The sequence below is a fragment of the Microtus pennsylvanicus genome, chromosome 8 (assembly GCF_037038515.1).
Source record: "Microtus pennsylvanicus isolate mMicPen1 chromosome 8, mMicPen1.hap1, whole genome shotgun sequence".
Taxonomy (NCBI): Eukaryota; Metazoa; Chordata; class Mammalia; order Rodentia; family Cricetidae; genus Microtus; species Microtus pennsylvanicus.
The window spans coordinates 79,386,136-79,407,398 of NC_134586.1; the positions used below are offsets into that span (position 1 = coordinate 79,386,136).

Consider the following 21,263-nt stretch of genomic DNA (forward strand, 5'->3'; position numbering starts at 1 on the left):
CAGTCTCTGTCTCTGTCTCTGTCTGTCTCTGTCTCTGTCTCTCTCTCTCTCTGTCTCTCTCTCTCTCTCTCTCTCTCTCTCTCTCTCTCTCTCTCAGAAAATATGATGTTCTACACAAAAGAGCCTAAAGACTCCACCAGGAAACTTCTAGAGCTAATGAACACATTCTTCAAAGTAGCAGGATACAAAATTAACACACAATAATCAGTAGCCCTCCTATTTGCTAATGACAAACAAACTAAGAAAGAAATCAGGGAAACAATATACCTTCCACAATAACCTCAAAAAAAAGAAAAGAAAAGAAAAGAAAACAATCTTAGAGTAACTCTAACCAAGCAAGTGAATAATAAAAACTTAAAGACATTGAAGAAACAAATTGAAGAAGTATAAGAAGATGGAAAGATCTCCCATGATGATAGATGAATGAAATATATACAGTGAAAATGGACATCCCACCAAAATGTGTCTGAAGATTCAATACTGTCAGCCTCGAAATTTCAACACAATTTTTCATAGAACTTCAAAGGACAATTTTCAATTTCATATGGACACAAAAACAAAACAAAACAACAAAACCAGGAAGCCAAGCAGTGGTGACACACATTTTTAATCTCAGCACTAAAGAGGCAAAGGCAGATAGAACTTTGTGAGTTCGAAGCCAGTCTAAACTACAAAGTGCATTCCAGGACTGGCTCCAAAGCTACACAGAGAAACCCTGTCTCAAACAAACAACAAACAAACAACACAAAAACAAAACAAAGAAACAAACAAACAAAAACCAGGATAGCTAAAATAATCCCAAACTGCAGGAGGTAGCATCATCCCTGATCTTGAATTATATTACAGAACTATAGTAATGAAGACAGCATCCATGATATTGGTATGAGAACAAAACATTGACCAAAAAAATTGAATTGAGGACCCAGACTTGAGGCCACAAGCTTAATGACATGCAAGTTTTGACAAGAAAACAGAACTACACACTGGGGAAGAGGCAGGATCTTCAGCAAATGGTGCTGCTCAAACTGGATAGCTATGTGCAGAAGAATCCAAGTAGATCCAGATTTATCACCCTGCATAGACTGAGGACCTCAGCATAAGGCCAGACACACTGAATCTGCTAGAAAAGGAAGTAAGGAGTAGTCTTGAACTCACTGGCATAGGAAAAGACATTCTGAACAGGACACCAAAAGCATGACACTAAGACTAGTAACTAACAAATGGGACTTCACAGAACAGGAAAGCTTCTGCGTGGCAAAGCACACCTTCATTTGTGCACAATGGCGGGCTACAGAATGTGAAAAGATATTTATCAATTACACATTCAATAGAGGGCTAATATCTAAAATATATAAATTACTAAAGAAAAACTGGACTTCAATTAAACAACCCAGTTTAAAAAGGGGTTACAGAAGTAAAGAGAGAGTTCTTGAAAGGTAAAATAGAAACGTCTGAGAAACACTTTAAAATGGCTGGTATTATCAGTATCAGGGAAATGCAAATCAAAAATACTTTGAGATTTCAAATTCCTTTCATGAAGCTACAATTACTCTGATACCAAAACCACACAAAGACTCCACCAAGAAAGAGAATTACAGGCCAATCTCACTCATGAACATCGACACAAATATCCTCAACAAAATACTGGCAAAACGAATCCAAGAACACATTGGAAAAATTATCCATTGTGATAAAGTAGGCTTCATCCCAGAGATGCAAGGCTGGTTCAACATATGAAAATCTATCAATGTAATCCGTCATATAAATAAACTGAAAGAAAAAAAACCATATGATCATTTCATTAGATGCTGAAAAAGCATTTGACAAAATTCAACATCCCTATATGATAAAAGTCTTGGAGAGATTAGGGATACAAGGGTCATTCCTAAATATAATAAAAGCTATTTACAGCAAGCCGACAGCTAACATCAAATTAAACAGAGAGAAACTCAAAGCCATCCCACTAAAATCAGGAACACGACAAGGGTGTCCACTTTCTCCATACCTCTTCAATATAGTGCTTGAAGTCCTAGCAATAGCAATAAGACAACATAAGGGGATCAAGGGGATCCAAATTGGAAAGGAAGAAGTTAAACTTTCGTTATTTGCAGATGATATGATAGTGTACATAAGCAACCCCAAAAACTCCACCAAAGAACTCCTACAGCTGATAAACACCTTTAGTAATGTGGCAGAATACAAGATCAACTCCAAAAAATCAGTTGCCCTCTTATACACAAAAATACTTTGAGATTTCATCTTACACCAGAAAGGATGGCCATGATCAATAGAACAAATGACAGCTTATGCTGGATATGGTGTACGGGTAATACTCATCCATTGCTGATGGGAGGGCAAACTTGTACATCCACTATGAAAAGCAGCTGGTGAGAAAGCAGGGAAACCCATCTACTTCAAGTTCCAGCTAATGCACACGGATATTTAATGAAAGGACTCTATATTCTTCTATAGAGTTCATTGCTCCTCTATTCACAATAACTAGAATATGGAAATAACCTAGATGCCCTTCAATAGAAGAATGCGTAATGAAAATGAGCTACATTTCCATAATGGGATATTATTCAGCTGTTTAAAAGAATCATGAAATTCACAGAAATGTGCATGAACCTAAAAAAAATCATACTGAGTGAATAACCCATACTCAAATGTCAAATTGTGTGTGTGTGAGTGTGTATGTGTTCTCTTACTTGTTAGTTTTAAGCCTTTGGTGGACATACTAAGATCAGTATAACCACACAAGTTAAGTATAGAGTGAAGGATAAGGGGTGTTGGGGAAATAATCCACCAAGAAGAAGAAATAGAATATATAGTTATGGAGATACCAGGAAAGGAGTAGCTATCACTAAGGACCATCCAAGGGGTTGAATGGAATCTTACTACAGTAGAAACTTCTCAAAATTTATACATATATGAAGCAAATATAAATGGGATCACTAAATAATGGGAGCAACAAAAACCCAATTAGACTTCTTCTACCACCAAATGAAATCTCTAGTGCCAAGAATGGGTCACATCTACTTAAGAGGTTAATCAAATGGGCCACATAGACACATATATACACAACTCAGGTTATTGGCTTCTCTCCATAAACATATGGCAAGACCGTATTGCTAAAAACAGCAATATCTCACTGAACATGGAGAATTCAAGATGGTGCCTATCTAAAACCTTCATCCCAACTGACCAGTGTCCATTGTATTGATAGATTGTAAGAGCCAGAGGGAATGGAAGACACTAAAGAAACAAGAATTTCTAGGTATATCAGGACTGACGCACACACAGATTCACAGACTGTGGCAGCACGCGCAGGGCCTGCAGAGGTCCAAGAGAGGCAGGGCCCCAATGCTGAGATTGAAACAATGCATAAGCCCCCATCCCTAACCCAGAAATTATCGGCAATTGACAGCTGTTCATAAAAGAAAAATTATATTTTTCTCCAAAGAAGTCTCCCCTGGATATACAAACCCTTCTGAAGGGCCAACCTCTTGCCCAGCAGTGGATGGCCAACACAAAACAAGCTCAATAGTACTCTCTGTTTGGCTGTTTTTCTTCTTCTTTTTTCCTTATTGGTGTTTTGCTTCTATAGTAGGTGTTTGATTTTGTAATTTTATGGGTTTTGTCTCTGCGGGTATGTTTCTCATGCTTTTTCTTTGTTCTTGTTTTTTGTTATTCTCTGTTTGTTTTATTCTGGCTTGATTGTGTTTATATTTTCTGTTTATTTTCTTTAAAAAGAGAGAGAAAATAGGCATGGAGTTGGATGAGTGATATGGTGAGGATTTGGGGGAATCTGAGAGAAGATGTCAGAATATACTATGTGGAAAAAAAATATTTTTATGAAAAAATTCACGTATCCCCAAACTCTAAGTTTGAGGCAAGAGAAATGGCTTGGCCATTAAAAGAATTCGCTGTTTTTCTGGAGTAACCCAATTCTCAGCACTCCTATTAAGTGACACACAACTGCCTGTAATGCTAGATCCAGGTGATGTAACCCTTTTTGTTGACCTCATAGGCTGTAAGAACACAGTCCATGAAAAAAAAAAAACCTGTGTGAGAAGAATTTTTGAGAACTTCTGAGAAAATTCCAGAGATGACAAAAGTCTTAGAACCTCTGTTTCTCCATAATAGGGTTTGTTTTTGGAATGTGTATCGACCCACTCCCAGGCATAATAGGAGTAGGTTTACTTTAGATCATTCACCATCTTACCCATTGTTATTCAGAATGAGATTTCCAAGCACAAGCTGTCCTTGTGACTGTATACAGCATAAACCAGTGGCTCTAAACCTTTCTAATGTTACAACGTCTTATGTTATGGTGACCCAACCATAAAATTATTTTCATTGCTATTTCATAGCTGTAATTTTGCTATGGTTATTAATCATAAGGTAAATATTTGTGTTTCAAATTGTCTTATGTGACCTCTGCAAAAGGGTCATTCCACACCACACACACACACACACACACTTTGCTTATCTGTTTTTTCCATCTTATTTTCCTTTGTACTGTTTCCTTTAGTCATCTACTTGTTCTACTAGCATTGCTCAGGATGTGTTTATAATCCCTACCTCAGGAAACAGTAATACACACGTCTCCACACATATATGCTTGGAAATTTGTGTGTGTGTGTGACTATTGTGGAGGTGCCTGTTGTTGCCACTGTAGCTTGTGGTGTGAACCTAGGAAAGTGGAGTCTAAAATAAGGTGGACTAAAGTCTCATGCAACAGCCATCTTTATTGAGGGCATCAGACAATTTATATTCTGAGGGTACTCCAAGGGTTAGGGAAAGTCAGATGAGTAAAATTCATTTGAATTCAGGCTTTTATACAGTCACAAAAGCAAGGTCACACCCAGTGGTTCTCAACCTGTGGGTCATGACCCTTTGAGGGGGTCAAACAACCCATTCACAGGTGTCACCTAAGTATGTGAATTTATGGTTGCATATTATCTATGACAGTAAATGTTTGTTTAGTGGCATCTATCCCCATTTTCTCTACAGTATTTGTGTCTGAGTTTTATCATCTTCTCTCTGCTAATCCATAAATATTTTCTACAAAGAGTATTAATTATTGATAAGAACTGAAATTATTTTTTATAAAATCTAAGGCATTTAGCCTTCAACATCAGTCATGAGTGCAACAGTAGTCACATTGAATCTTACAAATGATTGTTAGAGATGGACTCTCATGTGGATAATCCAAAACTGCCAGCTCTTGGGGTTTTATGATGCATTCCTAGAAAACTGTCTACCACATCCTCAGCTGGAGCTTAACCTCTATTTGCATAGTGGTACTGTTGTGGAATAATCTTTCTGTACACTGTGAAGATGTGTCATTGCCATTGTGTCTTCTGATTGGTTTAATAAAGAGTTGAATGACAAATAGCGAGGCAAGAGAGTATAGGCAGGCCTGAGAGAGAGAGAGAGAGAGGGAGGAAGGGAGGGAGGGAGGGAGGGAGGAATGAGGGAGGGAGGGAGGGAGGGAGGGAGGGAGGAAGAGAGAGAGAGAGAGAGAGAGAGAGAGAGAGAGAGAGAGAGAGGGGGGGGAGGGGGGGAATCTAGCTGAGGGCAGATACCAGGAGACACTGAAGTCAGACAAAAGGTACAAATGAGAGAAAATTGACTGAGCCACGTGGCAGCATGTAGATTAATATTAATAGGTCAGTTAAAATTATAAGAGCTAGTTGGGGAAAAGCCTAAGACCAAGCTTTCATAATTAATTGTAAGCCTTCATCTTGTTATTTGTGAACTGGTGGCCCGAAGGTAAGTAAAACTACATAGTACCAAGATGAACATCTTCAAAAGCAAGGAAATTAAATGCTCAAATAATTCCTTTTATCAGTAAAGCCTCCCCTTTTAAAGCAATGCAGAAGGAAATAAAATCAACTTCAAATAAACATGGGCATGAATTGTGCTGATTTTAGCGACTGAGTCGGTCACATTCTCCAAAGATGCCTTCAGTGTTCTTTCTAGTAGAAGGACTTTTTCCTGCTCTCCTGCAAACCCTGGTGTTGTTTCAGGCTTCCTCTTGGCAGGGGCCCTATACTGACTTATACTTATACTTATGCTTATACTTATACTTATGCTTATACTTGTACTTATACTGAGCTGGTTCATACTTCCTTGTCAGCCATCAGAGAAGTTCCTGGATAACCAGAAAAGATTTGGGTGAACAAATTGTTGAGTGTGTATTGAGAAAGCAAGTGTGTATTAGGAAAATACTTCTTACCTTTGGAGAATGGACACTTCTATGCCTGGATTTGGCCTCTGGGGTGCCTGCTATCAAATCCCGGATGTTGTCATCAAGCTCCATGCTCTCACACCTGGCAAAGAGAACACAGAAAAGTCACATGCTATAAAGTGGATTAAAATTATCCGCGGATGTAGTGGGCTTACAGATGACAGGAAGGTGGCGTCTGTGTAGGGGGACTCTCTGCAATCTTTCTTTGCCAGCAGGTCCAACAAAAGGCCGTACTCACAGTCACTGTTACCTACATTTTAGCTATGTTAGCTTGAGTTCAGGATATTGACGTGCTCAGTGAAATCACAGCTGTAACCCTTGTAGGACAGGGCCAAACTCACATCAATAGGATGACTTATTAACTCGTGTGTGTGTGTGTGTGTGTGTGTGTGTGTGTGTATGATGTGTGTATGAGTTTGTATGACTCTGCATGTATTCATGTCACAGAAGACCCGTGAAGGTGGGATGTGCTGTTAGGTCTTCCTTATCTGAGACAGGCTCTCTTTGTTGTTCACTATTGTGTATGACAGGCTAGCCGGTCTACAGCTTCTGAAACTCTCATTTCCTCCTCCTATCATGCCTTGGAGGTACTGGGATTACAGATGTGTGCTACTATGACTGGCTGTATGTGGGTTCAAACCCTGGTTCTTATGCTTCTGTGACAAATACATTGTCCTCTGAGTCTTCTCCCCAGCCAAGGCCTACAAAGTGTATGAACTAAATATTTGAAGATGAAATGAATACAATTTGAGGAGAGAATTAGTAAGATGTAATATGGGCAAAAAATTCAATAAAACATAAATGAACAAACCTGGAAAAGTTAGTATGATAAAATGATAGTATAAATGTACTTTTAATTAGTATATCAGGAGCCAAAGAAAGGATTTGCTAGGGACACTATACACAATGACTGTAAAATTCTAGAAATATTACTTCCATTCTATAGCTATTTTTAACTATTTTCTTCCTGCCTGAGTACTTCAGTTAACCTAACAACAAATCCCACCAGAAGGAAACACTACTTCATAGCTGAGGAGTGTGTTGAAGCTATGTGGGAAGAATATAATTCTGCTTCATTCTGCGAGCACCATTGTAAGCTGGACTCCAGTGGCCAGTCACTGGTGACACTGAGAGTTTAGCATGCCCTTTCAGTGCAAGACCAGTATTCTTGTCTGTTTGATTATGAGCCTAACCTTTCCAGGCTGAGACACTGCTCCAGCCTGCAAGATCATTATTCTTTCCCAGTTGTGTTGGCGTGAAAGAGAAAGCTTCCCATTAAAATGCAACTCACATTAACTGTGGCATTTCTGTACACAGAGAGAGGGAGAAAGAGAGGGGGAGGGGGGAGGGAGGGAGAAAGAGAGACCCCATGAATTAAGAAGGAGTTCTAAATTGTCTCCATATGAAATAAGCAAGGAGGTGGCAGGCCTAACAGTATGTCTGCACAGTAGTGGCTGCTTGGGCTGTTTGCCTAACCTAGTGTTCTCTTTGAGAGTAACTTCCAAAGGGGAAGCAGTAACATCCAGGATTATGATAATACCTGACTTTGCTTATAATTATTAGACCCAAAGTAAGCAACTGACCTTACTGCCCCATGTCTACAATTAGCTATCTCTCTCTTTTGTAAACAACAAAGATAATTTTGCTTGTTTTCTATTATGTGTAGCAAAAAAATCTATTAATAATGAAACTTGATCTTCACATTTCCTTTAATGTTCCTAGCAGACTGTGAAGTGTCTGTACCTTACACCATCACATATAACCTGCCCTACCCTGTGGTAAAACAGAACCCATTGAGCCATAGGGCACCTTTCATAGCCAGAAAGATTGAAAAAGCACAGTGCAGATTTTAAGTCTATCTTCAAGGTTCCCACACTCCTCTAAGAGGACTCCTACAACCCTTCCGCAACCATGTTGGCTTTTTATCACTAACAAATACCTGAAAGGAGCAAAGATGTGTTTTTGTTCAGTGTCTCAGAGGTATCTGTCCATGGCCAGCTGGACCAATCGCTTTGGGGCGGTGTTGGGAGGGCAGTAAACATGAGCCTTGTAGGGGCTCGGCGGCAGAAAAGTGATGGTTGTTTCAACAACTGTCCTCCCACTTTCCCTGCCATTCCATCATATCCCTGGCATTTGGATGGGGCCCATGGGCAGATCGTTCCTTGCAGACATACCTGGAGCTGTGCTTTGCTAGTCCTGCAGGTGTCTCTCAAACCAGTCAACTGTCTATCACTATTAATCATCACAGAAACTGCCCTCCAACCTTAGATTCATCAGGACTCTAGGAAGCAGTAGAACTGGAGCACACAGGAGACCAATGCCTCAGGTTGCTTTCTGACTTGTATGGTGATCCAGACTTGCCTGCCAAGAGGCCACACTACTTCCTAGCATTACAACCTTTGGCAGAAAAGCAAGTGATTCTGAGCATTTGAGAACACAGGCAGAGTGATCCCACGAGAAGACCTCCTCTGAGGTCCTGGTCCTGAAATGTTCTGGTTCCTTGCTGCCTTCCTGACTTTGTCTTCTATTCTCTCTTCCCTGTTCTTTCCCATGCCGGTTTCTTCACAGTTTATGGAAAATGTCAAACAGTTCCCTCTTTGGGACCCAACTGCCAGTATTGGCTTTGTGGCTCTTGCTTACCCAGTTTACTTAGGTCTTGCTCAAATGCCACTTTATTAAGGATGCTTCTCTTCACCAGTCACCCAAACCCACTTTGTATAATCTGTTACTATTGTTCCTCCGTTCTGCTTTATTTTTCTTATACTTTGATTATTTCGATATGGTTTCAATGTTCCACTCCCTTCCATACCCACCTCTATAAGTTCTATGAAAAATGTTCATTTACTTTTTTTGTGTTTTCCCCACTAGAAGATCAAGTACCTCCATGGATACTGGTTTTTTAATAGAGTGATCCCATGGTGATATTTATTTGGAAATACTGATTAACACAGTTATAAACATCAAGTTGCATGCTGTCTAAAATGCATACGAATAACCTCAACATTCATGGGTCAACTGAGGCAAGGCATGGATCATCAATCCAGGAAAGCATAGGAACAGCTTCAGAATGGGCACTCAGGAACAGTCATTACCCTCAAGTATTCTTATATATTCACCTCTCCAACTACGTGCTAACTGCTGCAAAGTCCTGACATCACAGAGGAAACCCTTATGAAGTCACTGTCTCAGCTTGGTTTCTGGACATGCATGAAGCCTAGAAGTTCCCTTATCTTTGCATTTGGACAGGTGGGTAGTTATCTATGGGTCTGCCCCATAGGTAGGCCTTGATACATCTGTTTGATACAAGCATGGTTGGAAATGTGTCTGCCAGGCTCAGAACCAGACACATCCTCTCTAAGAGGTGGGTTACTGCACATTCTGAAGAGGGTTATTCCTTTCAGTACCCACACATCATTGACTTCAGCCACTGTAGGAAGAAGAGAAGGGATAGTGAAGCAGAGAATCACACGGTAGAGGCAGGAGGCAGGGCATTTGGCCACTCCTAAGGAGAGTGGGGCGAGGGCATGCACACCCAGTGCTCGGCTTCCAGTGGAATGGAAGTGGAAAGGGCATACATAGCTCCAGGTATTGCATATTGGGTAGGACTTGTGTTAATCTGCTTTTTCTCATTGTTGCCCATGTCTGTGACACTCTTGAGTATAACCTAAAACCTCCACATGAAGCCTCTGTGGAAGAACTCAGTAGAAGTTAAATAGATAAATGTTGTTCAAAATCAAAAATAATGGGCCGTAGTGTAAGTCCCTCTCTGTATCCCCTTGGTTTGGTTTATAAAATTGGAAAACAGTGTTTTACTGGGGTTAGGCTTGGTGATAATAACAGCACAGGAGAGGTGTTGCTGCATGCTCCCAAATAGAGCTTTACCACTGTGACTTTATTCTAAGGATGCCACGTGGTTATCAAGTGTTGTTACAAGTGAATTTGGAAAGAAGAATTCAGAAATTTAGTATACTGCTGAAAAAAATTAATTTTATATAAAAGATACTAAAATAGTGACATTGTTGGATATAAGAAGATATATTTAGATTTTGTAAAAATGTTAACACTTTTTTAAGAATATAGTCTAATCAATGTAAGAACTAAGTAGGTAAAAAAATTGGTACTTTGTTTTAATTAGTATAATCCCTTATGCTTTATGAATTCTGATGTTCTTGAAAAACCAGGAGAAATGCAGGCCTGCCTTTTCTCTATAGAGTCACAATCCTGACAATGGGGACAGAAATCATTAACCTTGGTAGATGCCTGTTTTCTTGTTAAGTCACTAATTAATTGTATCCACATAGTTATACCCTTATTGTAACACAATGAACTGTGGTTTGCACTGGAGTGTAAAACAAAACAGAAACCAGAGAAGCTGGAGAGACACTCTGTCTTTAAGGGATCTGAGTTTGTCCCCAAGAACAGCAAAACTACATCACACCAAACACAATCTCAGCCCTGGGAGGGTAAGGCCATGTGGAGTCCCCGGTTCTCTGCTCAGCTATCTTAGGCTGTTTGCTGAACCCCAGACTGGTGAGAGAGCATGTCAGAAAGGGTGAACGATGCCTAAAGAATGAACCTCAGGTTTCCTTTAACTTTCATATACGCATGCATACAAATCTGTCCCCCACCACACACACTCATGACCACTTAAAAGCAAAATTTCATCACATAATTATTATAGGAATTAGTGGAGACAAGTGAGGACAGTTAAGCCAATTTGACAATGGACTTTTGGGAACTAGCTTCCTCTGGCTTCTATATGACTGTGAGCTGTTTCCCCACAGAGGTCTATCCTCCCGGAGCCCAGTGGACCACCGGAGAGGAAAGGGAGAGGATGAGCAATTGCCAGGAATCTTTGGAGTTCTTCTGCTTTCAGGATTAGTTCAAAGGTTTCCAGTAGAAACATCTTTAAAACATTCAGGACATTAAGCCCCCAAATGGCTGTCTTCAATGCCATTGTTTACAAAGCTCACCCAGGGTCGTTTAATTATCTAAATTTTATTAGGTGATCAGAAGCAAACCATTGCTAGCCTGTAGAATCATTTCTGGTAGAAAACATCTCTCTGGTAGAGACATCAAAAGGTTAGAGAGTCAGTAATCAGCTGTATATTAAGATGCTATAAATATGCATGTGCTATTTAATGCTCCATGCTTCTTTGTGTCCCCATTAGTTATCTGTTTGACACTTTGTCTTGGAGTATTGCCTTTTAGGGAATTATTCAGAGATGCCAATAATGTAATGACAGTAAGAGTCATTATTTTTTTAATTTCTGTTGTGTATGTGTGATGTGATTAAGGGTGTTTTAGGCCATAACAGATATGTGAAGACCAGAAGACAGCTTTGTGAGTTGTACATTATATCATATGCATAAAGTGATCAAGATTACCAACCTTGAACACCACAGATGTTTTTCTATGATTTTTCTCACTAATTCTCAAATAAAGTCAGTTTAAAGATAACATCAGTAGTAAATTATTGTATTCTTTTCAGATTGTAAATATTTTCATTGGAGCATAGAATAAAGCAAGAACATTGAATAATAAATATTATTTGAAAATTGAAAAAAAGAAATTCTCAAATATTGTGGTTTATTGTCTTAAAAGGAAGCCTTGTATCTAATCTAAACCTTTATTCTAACAGTTCCTAGTTAATTGCTAATATATACACCTAATTCTTCAAGCGCTCTGTGACTGAACCAGTTTATCTTTTGGGTATACCTTGTTTGTTCATGAGTTGAGTAAGACCCTGGGCAGTTGCTCATTTTAGCCTGTGCTTGAGTCATGCTTTCATGTTAACATTGGTGGTACACAATGAACATACAACTCAAACTGTCTCCTGGTCACATGAAATAACTGTTTAATTAGCACTGGCATTGTAGGCAAATTCCTGGAGGAAATAATTACTCAACAGACAAGACAGAAAACCATACTTAGTTCTTCCCCTATGTGACAGAGAAGCCACTATCAGTAGGGCAAAGGACAGACAGCAAAGCCAGGACAGGGATTCAGAATTAGTGCTTTTCTTCCTTTGGGTCCACATGTCCTGCCCACTCATGGCTAGAGTTGCAATTTGAGCTTTTATCTTGTGTTGCAAGCCTTGCCTTCAAAGGAAAGATTTTGGAGAACAAAGATTCAAGTTTGAGACAAGGAAAAATTGGCAGTAGTTTCTTTTTTAATGGAAATACTTCCAGATGCTCAAAGACCAGAAATACATAACCTAGACGGAGAAATGTGGTCCCAAAGACCCTGAACAAGTCTTAGAGTTCTGCATGTTAGTTCTTACTAGTATATGTTGTGTAACAGCTTCATTTGAGATAAAACATTGTTTTGGAGAGAGCTCATCAAAACTCAGAAAGAAAACAAGTCAAAGGTTTCAGGAAGTCCCTGAAACTGACCAGATTCACTGGGTTCCTCCCTCTCTCAGCTTGCACTCATAGGGAGGAATGTGAAGACTCTCCGAGACCAGTGGGACTATCTGGAAAGAGGTTCAGGCCAGCTAGATTATCTGGAAGAGACACTCTTTCACATCTAGGATGGCCTGAGAATTGTGCTATGTGCTTTAGCGTTCCAGCTCCCATGATCTGTCACCCTTGTTGGGGTGTTTGGTGGTGCAGCTATGTGAGTAATTTTTGCTTTTGTATGTGAAACCTTGCTTACATTTGTATGAAACCCTAGACAATTAATTGGTTCACCAAGCTGGGCTTTGATGGTACCCTGACTTTTGTTTGTTGTGGATCGCTATCTAGGATGAGTGAATTTCCGTTTACATCTCTCCAAGAATGTTGTCACAAAACAGTATGATTGATACTTACATATGTTCTTGGATTTTGGGGGGAATTAGTCAACAAAGGAATTGCATGTGGTGTTTTAAGTTATTAAGTCTTAATGATTTTGTTACCATAATAATGGAAACATTAAGAGCTGTGGCTTGAGAAGCAGGAGAAGAAAAAGCATTTTCTCAGAGTCTTTAAAGTTTTTTAATTTTACATTTATTTATTGACAGGGGTCAGTTCTTTTCATCATGTGGGCCACGGGATGCCATTTGGCAGGCCCATTGGCAGGCACCTTTACTGACTGAGTCCTTGGATGACCCTAAGATAATGTGTAAAATAGTATTGTTCTTGGGCAAGAAGAAACATTTCCAGACTTTTATCCAAGGCCATGTGTTTTTAATAATGTAAATAACACTTTAAAATTGTATTTCATTTCTGACATTAAGGTCCAGGTGACTAGGATATAAATGTTGTTATTGCCCTTCTGCATTCTTGGCTGCATCCTGGTTTATTCCCTACATTTTGGATCATCCAGGTCACTCTTCTGATGTCAAGTGTTTTGGTCAATCTTCTTGTGGCTGTGTCTAGAAGAACCACCAACCCCGAGAAGACCAGAGCAGGTGCACTTTGGCTCCCTTCACTGTCTGGCCTTTTCTCTACCTACCTCCTTAGAGTTGGAAATACTGCACTAATTTAATGCTGTCTCTAGAGGGCGCTCTGCATCTAGTTCATCAGGAAATCGGTGTTGATTTTCGTTCCCTGAGGTTTTCATCTTGAATTAACTTCAGAGATTGAGATGTTGAAGGATAGGGAGAATGGGTAGAGGAGCATAATGTATGGATTCCGTGTGAATACAAGTTATGGCTCGCTTATTTTGCTTAATACATTTTTAGAGTTTTAATAAAATATATTTCTGTTCAAAATACAGAATACATCATGAATTCGCATTTCTGCTTTGTGCAGAGACCATGCTAATCCTTAAATTACCACAGTTTTAGTAAATGGCCAACCAAAAAGAGCACCTCTACTTATTTATTTTTTTAATTAAGTATCTGTGTAATCACAATCCATGTCGGATATTCTCTACAACAGAATTACATGCACTGTGTAGCTACACTATGAACATTTTAGAAAGCGCTTGATATATATATATATATATATATATATATATATATATATATATATATATATATATATAATCACCCCACATATAGTAGCAGTCAGTGATGATTTGATTGAAAATGTTCTGTAACTTTTCCCACCTCAACACAGAGGCTTGCTCTTAATAGCTCGACAAAAGGATAGGGACATAGTATATGAGATTAAAAGAACTGTCAAAGCTATATATGTAGACTGGAGTAATCTACATTATTCTCTTTGCCATGTTCATATGGATATGGAATTTATGAACTTAGGATTTCTTTTTGTTCTAGAAAACAGGGAACTCTTTAAGAACTGGTTAAATACTTTCAACACCAAAGTGAATGAAAATAAAGTTACAGTTTAAGGCTTAAGAGTAACTCCATGGTAGCGTGCTGGCTTAACATGCGCACAGTGCCAGGGTTTAGTCCACAGAACAAGCAAAGGGCAATGTAGTTAACAAATGAACTATTAATTTCTATGTCAATAGCATTGTTTGACGAAGAATGGGATGTTTATATAATTTCATTGTATCTTAATCAAAAAATATTTGGTATTAAAGTAAATACTAAAGAATAACAGAGAATCTTTGGGCTGAGGAGATAGCTCAGTCAGTACACCACTTGTCATAAAAGCATGAAGACCCAAGCTCAAACCCTGGACACTCATGTGAAGAAAAAAAACAAAAAAGCCAGATATGGAAAGAGCCTGCAGTTCTGTTCCTGACAGGAGTGTGGTGGCTACAGGAGGCTCCCTGATGCTTGCTGCTGACCAGTTTAAGAGAGATTCTGTCAAGAAAGTATCTGAGGAAGATATCTGATATTAGCCTCTTATCCTGCACATACTCATGTGAACATACATGTGCATACACACATGTGCACACTCACAAACATGCATAGTCACATGTACACATGAGTACACACACACACATATATATGCATGTACATGCACACACATATACACACAAGTACAAACCCATGCACATAGGAATCTAAAAATGAGAGAACCTTGGGAGATAGCTGCAGCTTATACAAATGATAGTCAAAATCATCAGAAAATTCCAATTTATAATCAGATAGTAGAACACATTAAAATACAATTTTGAGGAAACATGAGTGTAGAGAAGCTGAGCGAATTGCTACAGAGCATTAGTTTGTAATGTTCTAGAGGTTTATCATGAATTCCAAGGAAAGAACAAAGAAGTGTCATAGACTACAAGACAGAAATGTCAGACTTGCACTAGACTGAATCCTTTCTAATCCTGTTGGAATGAAGGATTGACAGGGTAATTGGTAAAATTTGGCTCCTGGGCACCTAGTATAAAAAGGAGGAATTACCCCTCTGTGGATCCTAGACATCTTTCTCACAAGTCTCTTTCCCTTTGGGGACATCCTCGAATTAAGACTGTCACCTTACCCTTTCCTTTCTCTGTGTGTCTCATTTCCTATGTTATTAGAATCCTCTGGACAGGACTCCTACAGCAGCTTCCCTAAGTCTCTCCCACCTCCTCCTTGCTCTTGTGGAAACCCTTGTCTCCCCTCCTGCCTCTTCTCTCTCCCTCCAGGAGCTTGCTCCGTCTCTAGCCATAAATTCTTTCCACTCAGAATTAGTGTCATGACACCTTCCCTGACTTTTCTAACCTTTTTTTCCCCTCAGACTCAAGAGATTCCATTAAGCCTTACTGTCTTCCTGCAAACAGCCTGACCTCGACACAAACTTGAACATCAGTCTCAATGGCTGGACAAGGGCATGCCCAGGGCCTAATTGTCACAGATTGTAATAATGTCTGCCACCACACAAGCAAATGATCCCCAAATTCCCTTATCTTGAAGCTTTCTCTACTCCCCACTCTTGAGTGTCTCATATCTCTAAGTCGTCTTTGCCCTCTTGCTCTGGCCCCCCTTCTGATCGTCTAGAGATTCTGACTCTTGAGCATGGACAGTAATAGATATTGTCATAAGTTGTTCTACTCCTTAGAAAAGCTGGCCCTGGAGCTGGGCTGTGGTCTGCTCTTTCCAGACCCAAGAATTCTTGTTCAAATATTTCCCCCAAAGTCTCTGTGCTGTATGAAACTGTCCACCTGACTCTGTGACTGGGATAAGGAGAGCAAAAGAGGAGCCCAGGATGGCACTAAATGCATAAAAACAGCTGAAAGTAAACTATTCCCAAATAGATATTACTGCTCTTATCTCATACTCCCTCCCTTGGTTTTTATTACCATCTTTAAAAATGACAAAATGTAATCACAGATGTTTACTTCTCTAAATAATCTCTCGCTAAAGACTTCTGCTAAAGTATAAAAGCTTTTTACTTCAGAATTTATAAGACCATTGTGTAAGCTCCTTATCTCAGTATTATTTGTAAATTTACTGGATGTGATTTAAAATATCTATAAAATCTGTAACAAAGCTAACCTTAACACTTGTAACAAAAAGGGTTGATAGTTTAAAATTTATACACAGAACAAGGAACAAAAATGAAGGGGAAAGAAATTGAGGATGTAAAAGATGGTTTTGGAATAAAAGCAAACACTTTCATTAATCTTCCTCTTGTTTGTATGTAACTTGGATTCACCTCTTGTTTAGGAAATACATTAACAGGCACGAGTGTGTGTACCTGATTGGCTCACCTCTTGGCGTGAATAGCAACCATGTGGCTTGCTGCCATTTTATCTGATGGCCTCATCAGAATGGAAGCAACCATGTGACTGGCAGCCAACTTTACTAAGGTTAAATGGAGATATAACTTGTGCCTTTTGACATTTTGGTTAAGTTGACTACACGGTGTAAACCAGCTATGGCAGTATCCATAAAAGAGTTAGCCCTGTGGGTTCTGCTTGTGTACCTAATTTTTCAGATTAAGGAGGCAACAGCAGGCTTTCAAGATGGTTTAGTTTGTCTCCCTACGTTAAGGAGGCAACAGCAGGTCTCGAAGATATTTTGGATTAGGATGGAATTTTGTATGATGGTTTTTGCCTTGAGAATGAAAAATGACAAGTAAAGATAAAATCATGAGCAAGGTTTATGGAAAATAGAACTTAAAAATATCATATGTTTGATGATTAAGGTTTATAAATTCCTAAAGTTATAATGGTCTACTCCAGTTAAAAGAAACAGGCTTAGAGATGTATGTATGTTTAATGACTTACATTTTCATTGTGTTCAATACCTGGTTAAAACTAAAGATTAAAATTAATCAACAAAGTTGTGATAAATTGTTAATCTAGTCTTGGTAATAGGAATTTTATTATAGTCACAGACTCAAAATTTATTTTGTGTATTTTTTAAATATAGACTTAAAGTACTTCTTATTCTGTCAAATATATGTCAACCTTCTCTGTCAAGTCTATATATCCAGCCCTCTGTACAGAGGAGTATTTTATTCCAAAACCATCTTTTGCATCCTCAAGTTCTTTCCCCTTCATTCTAGTTTCTTTTTCTGTAACTATTACAATCAAATGTTTATGCTTTTACCATGTTGATAACTGCAGTAGTATGAATAAGAAAAGCCCCTATGGCTGATATATTTGAATGATTACTATTTGAAAGGATTAGGAAGTGTGGCCTTGTTGGAGGAAGTGTGTCACTGAGGTTGGCTCTGAGGTTTCAAGAGCCCACACTGGAGTCAGTGGCTCTCTTCCAGCTCCCTACAGATCCTGATGTATAACTCTCAGCTACTTCTGCAGCACCATGTCTGCCTGTGTGCCACCATGCTTCCCTCTGTGAAAACACCTCTGAAACTGTAAGCAAGCCTCAACTAAATGCTTTTCCTTTACAACAGTTCCACAGTTGTGATGTCTTTTCACAGCAAGAGAATGCTGGCAAAGACAGTAACTTCAGGATTTACTTTGCTCTGGCTCAAAGGTATCAGTTTGCTCAAGCTGTTTTCAGGCTCTTATTAGCTGCCTCTTCTATAAGTTCAGTGAAGGTTCCAGACAGTGGTCATACTAATATTTCTAAAACATATCCCTTTTGTCACATTTAAAAGATTCATGCAAGTTTTTAGGGAGTTGTGACTTGGACCCATGGGTCATAGGTCCCCTTCCTTCCCTTCCTGTTGGGTGTGTGTTCTCTTTGTCTTCCAGAGTTCCCAGGCAAAAAGACAAACCTGGGCATAGCAAGGAAAGATTTCCCTTAGCTCCTTAGCTTACCTTATGCCCCTACTCTAACTCTCTCACAGCGGATTTCCTCTAGACTGGCAGACACCATCCAGGAATGACCAGTGGCTCTGAATCTGTTTCAGAACAGACTCACCTCCCTAGCCACAGGTGATCCTGCAGAACTGGCAAGCCATGGACTTGCCAGAAGCCAGTATGAATTAATCTGAAGAAGTGAAAATGAACTGGCTTGCAAACTCTGCCCTTCAAAGTCCAGCTCCAATTTGGGATTCTTGTTGTGGTCTTCGCTGGGGCCCTGGCTTCTATGTCTCCCTGGCTTCTATCCTTCTCATAATCATTGCTCCTTGTCTTTTTAGGTTCCTTCAGGAGAGAACTAGTGAAATTATCCAAAGGTCAGTAAACCATTCCTCAGGACTCTTACCATCGCCTGCTGGTTTGACTCTGTTTTGACCAGCATTCAAGACTCCCCTCTTGTTATGGCCCCTGTCAACAGCAAGTAGTAAAGGACTCATCATTCCTTAGTGTCAACAAAAAGCTGAAATGTTAGGTCCAAAGCTGCACCCCAACCCCTCAAAAAAAAAAGTGGCGCTGACAACTTTGCCCTAAACAGAAGAACTTGGCCCGGTAAACAGAACAATTATCATCATATAAACAAGACTAAAAGTGGGTTTACCAGAAAGCAGATCAGCTTAGGTGTGTTCCTGATTGCCAGAAACCACCCTTAATCTCTCAGGAGACTCCTCTTAATATTTTCCCAAAGGTCAACTAGTTCCTGGTCAACAGCCATATGAGCTCAGACACCTACCCTGCTGGCTGTCATAGAAAATATGCTTGATTTTGTGCCGCTTGCTCTTCTCTCTGTCCACCCCATCAGTAATGGCACTGGCAATTTGGTCCCAAGTAAACCTTGCTGCCCACAGGTTGGTATAGTTCAGTAGTTTCCCCACATTATCACTTACAGAGGCCAAGACATTTTCTCTGGTATTTGTGAAGTTAATGCAAATAAAGTAAACCAACTAAATAAATAAATATGGGATCATCACGAAGTCACTTTGTACTGATCAGCACTAAATATTCCAGAAAAGGAAGAGGAATATTCCCACTGTGATATTTAAACTGCAAATTGCGAAATATTCAGCATAAATAGAAACTCAGAACTGGAAGGTTTTCACCTCCCTGCGGACCTCTCCATGGAACTTCTCTCATAAGAAGTCTGCCCTCGATATACAGGTCAGGCTCCATTTTCATGAGAAAAAAAAAAGGAAACTAATAACAGATTATTTTAACTCAACAAACTTTCTATAAATACTCTGTGTATATGGCCCATAACTTCCAAAACTGATTGCATATATATTTACTATTACACTTTTTTATTGAACTATAGACATTGTGACATTCTACACTGGAAAACATCATATAAGTGAATATTTTTATGCAAAGGCTGCAAAAACAAGTAATTTTTACTCACTTCTGAGCATAAAGAAAGTTTTGTTCATTGCTAAATAATTTTTTTAAAAAAATAGGATTAGATTTTATCATCCATCCTACAAACAGTTACTCAACAATGACAGGCCACAGATTTCTTAGTGGTTAGGACAACATATCAATCAACCAAACTAAAAAAACCAACGAACTGAGCAAAAAATCCAGGCCTGTAAAGCTCATATTCTGAGGTTTCTGTTAAGACCAACAAAACCCACAGTTCTATCCTGCCTCCAAACAATGCTGTAGTGAGTGAGGCCACAACTGAGTTCCACAATAAGCCTGGCTTGGAAGTTCTAGTTAAAGTGAAGGGCAAAGATAAAGAAAGCTGGTGGTCTTGGGTTCAAAATGGACTTACTTAGGGCCAGGAGGATAACTCAGGCTGAAAAATCCCCTGGGGAGAAGAAACCCGACTCCCCAAAATTGTCCTCTGACAGGCATACTTTGGCATTGATTGTACCTAAAGGTGTACAAACACACACACACACACACACACACACTTGCATGCAAGCATGCACATACACAATAAATACAGTCCTTAAAAAAATTGCATCTCCTAAAACAATAGGAAGAATTGCTGGGTGCTTAGTGAGATCAAGTTCGTTTTTTAGAAACCCCACCTTCCATGCAGGTACTCACGAGGCCATGGATATGAAGCTTTGTGAGTCCACACAACATTTCCTCCTCTTATTTACATCCCTTTTCTAAGCATGCTTTCCCAAATACATTAGGCTTCCCAACCCTTTCCTGAAAACTCAGCCCCTTCCCCTCTCTCGGAACAGTAGCAGTCTGCTCTGTGGCTGCTTGCTGATCTCCATTGCTGTTAGCCTCACTCAAAGGTGTACCATTCTTCCCGCCTTTCCTTGTCTACCTCCAGGTGACAGCTGAGAGTAACATCAGGCCTGTACCAAGGTTATTCTTTTAAAATCTAACCACTGGTGAAATTGTCCTAAAGACATACGACAAACAAACAAAACCACAGTATACACTTGGAAATTTAAGTAGTTAATATTGACTAAATCAGGCAAAGAGAATGTTTCAAGTGACTGTAGGCCGGGAACCTCTATGGCACTGAGCCTCAAAGAACTCACATGGTCCTGAGGTGTTTAAATTTGTTTAAAAAAAATTAAAAGACAAAGTATTGAAGACAATAACAAAAGGGATTTATAGGTGAGTATAAATCTTGTAAGGAGATCTTCTGGATCCTTGCTGAAGGCCAGAGATGCAAAACTGCAAAGCAGTTTAGGAGAAAGGAAAATTTTGGAGCAAGCTAGACAGGCTGATAAAACTTGGAGGCCTGTACCTGGCCTCAAAGAGAATACAGACAGTTCAGATAAAAAATTAGCTGGGCATAGTGGCAAATGCCTTTAACCCCAGCACTGGGAAGGCAGGAGCAGGAGATAGGAATTTAAGGTCAGCCTGTCCCAGAATATAAGTAAGAAGTCAGCATGAGGCTTGTAAGAAAAGAATTTGGCCCAGGGTAGCCTAGAAGGAT

The 21,263-nt window shown here is 39.4% G+C and overlaps 1 protein-coding gene across 3 annotated transcripts in view; it reads right to left on the minus strand.

The window, feature by feature from the left end:
- Tnip3 (TNFAIP3 interacting protein 3) overlaps positions 1–21,263 on the minus strand; it is a 104,962-nt gene that overhangs the window by 54,172 nt on the left and 29,527 nt on the right. For all 3 annotated transcript variants that reach the window (XM_075982068.1, XM_075982066.1, XM_075982067.1), the window contains exon 3: positions 6,245–6,338. In XM_075982068.1, coding sequence (XP_075838183.1) covers positions 6,245–6,338 — 94 coding nt within the window. The remainder of the gene's footprint in view (positions 1–6,244; positions 6,339–21,263) is intronic.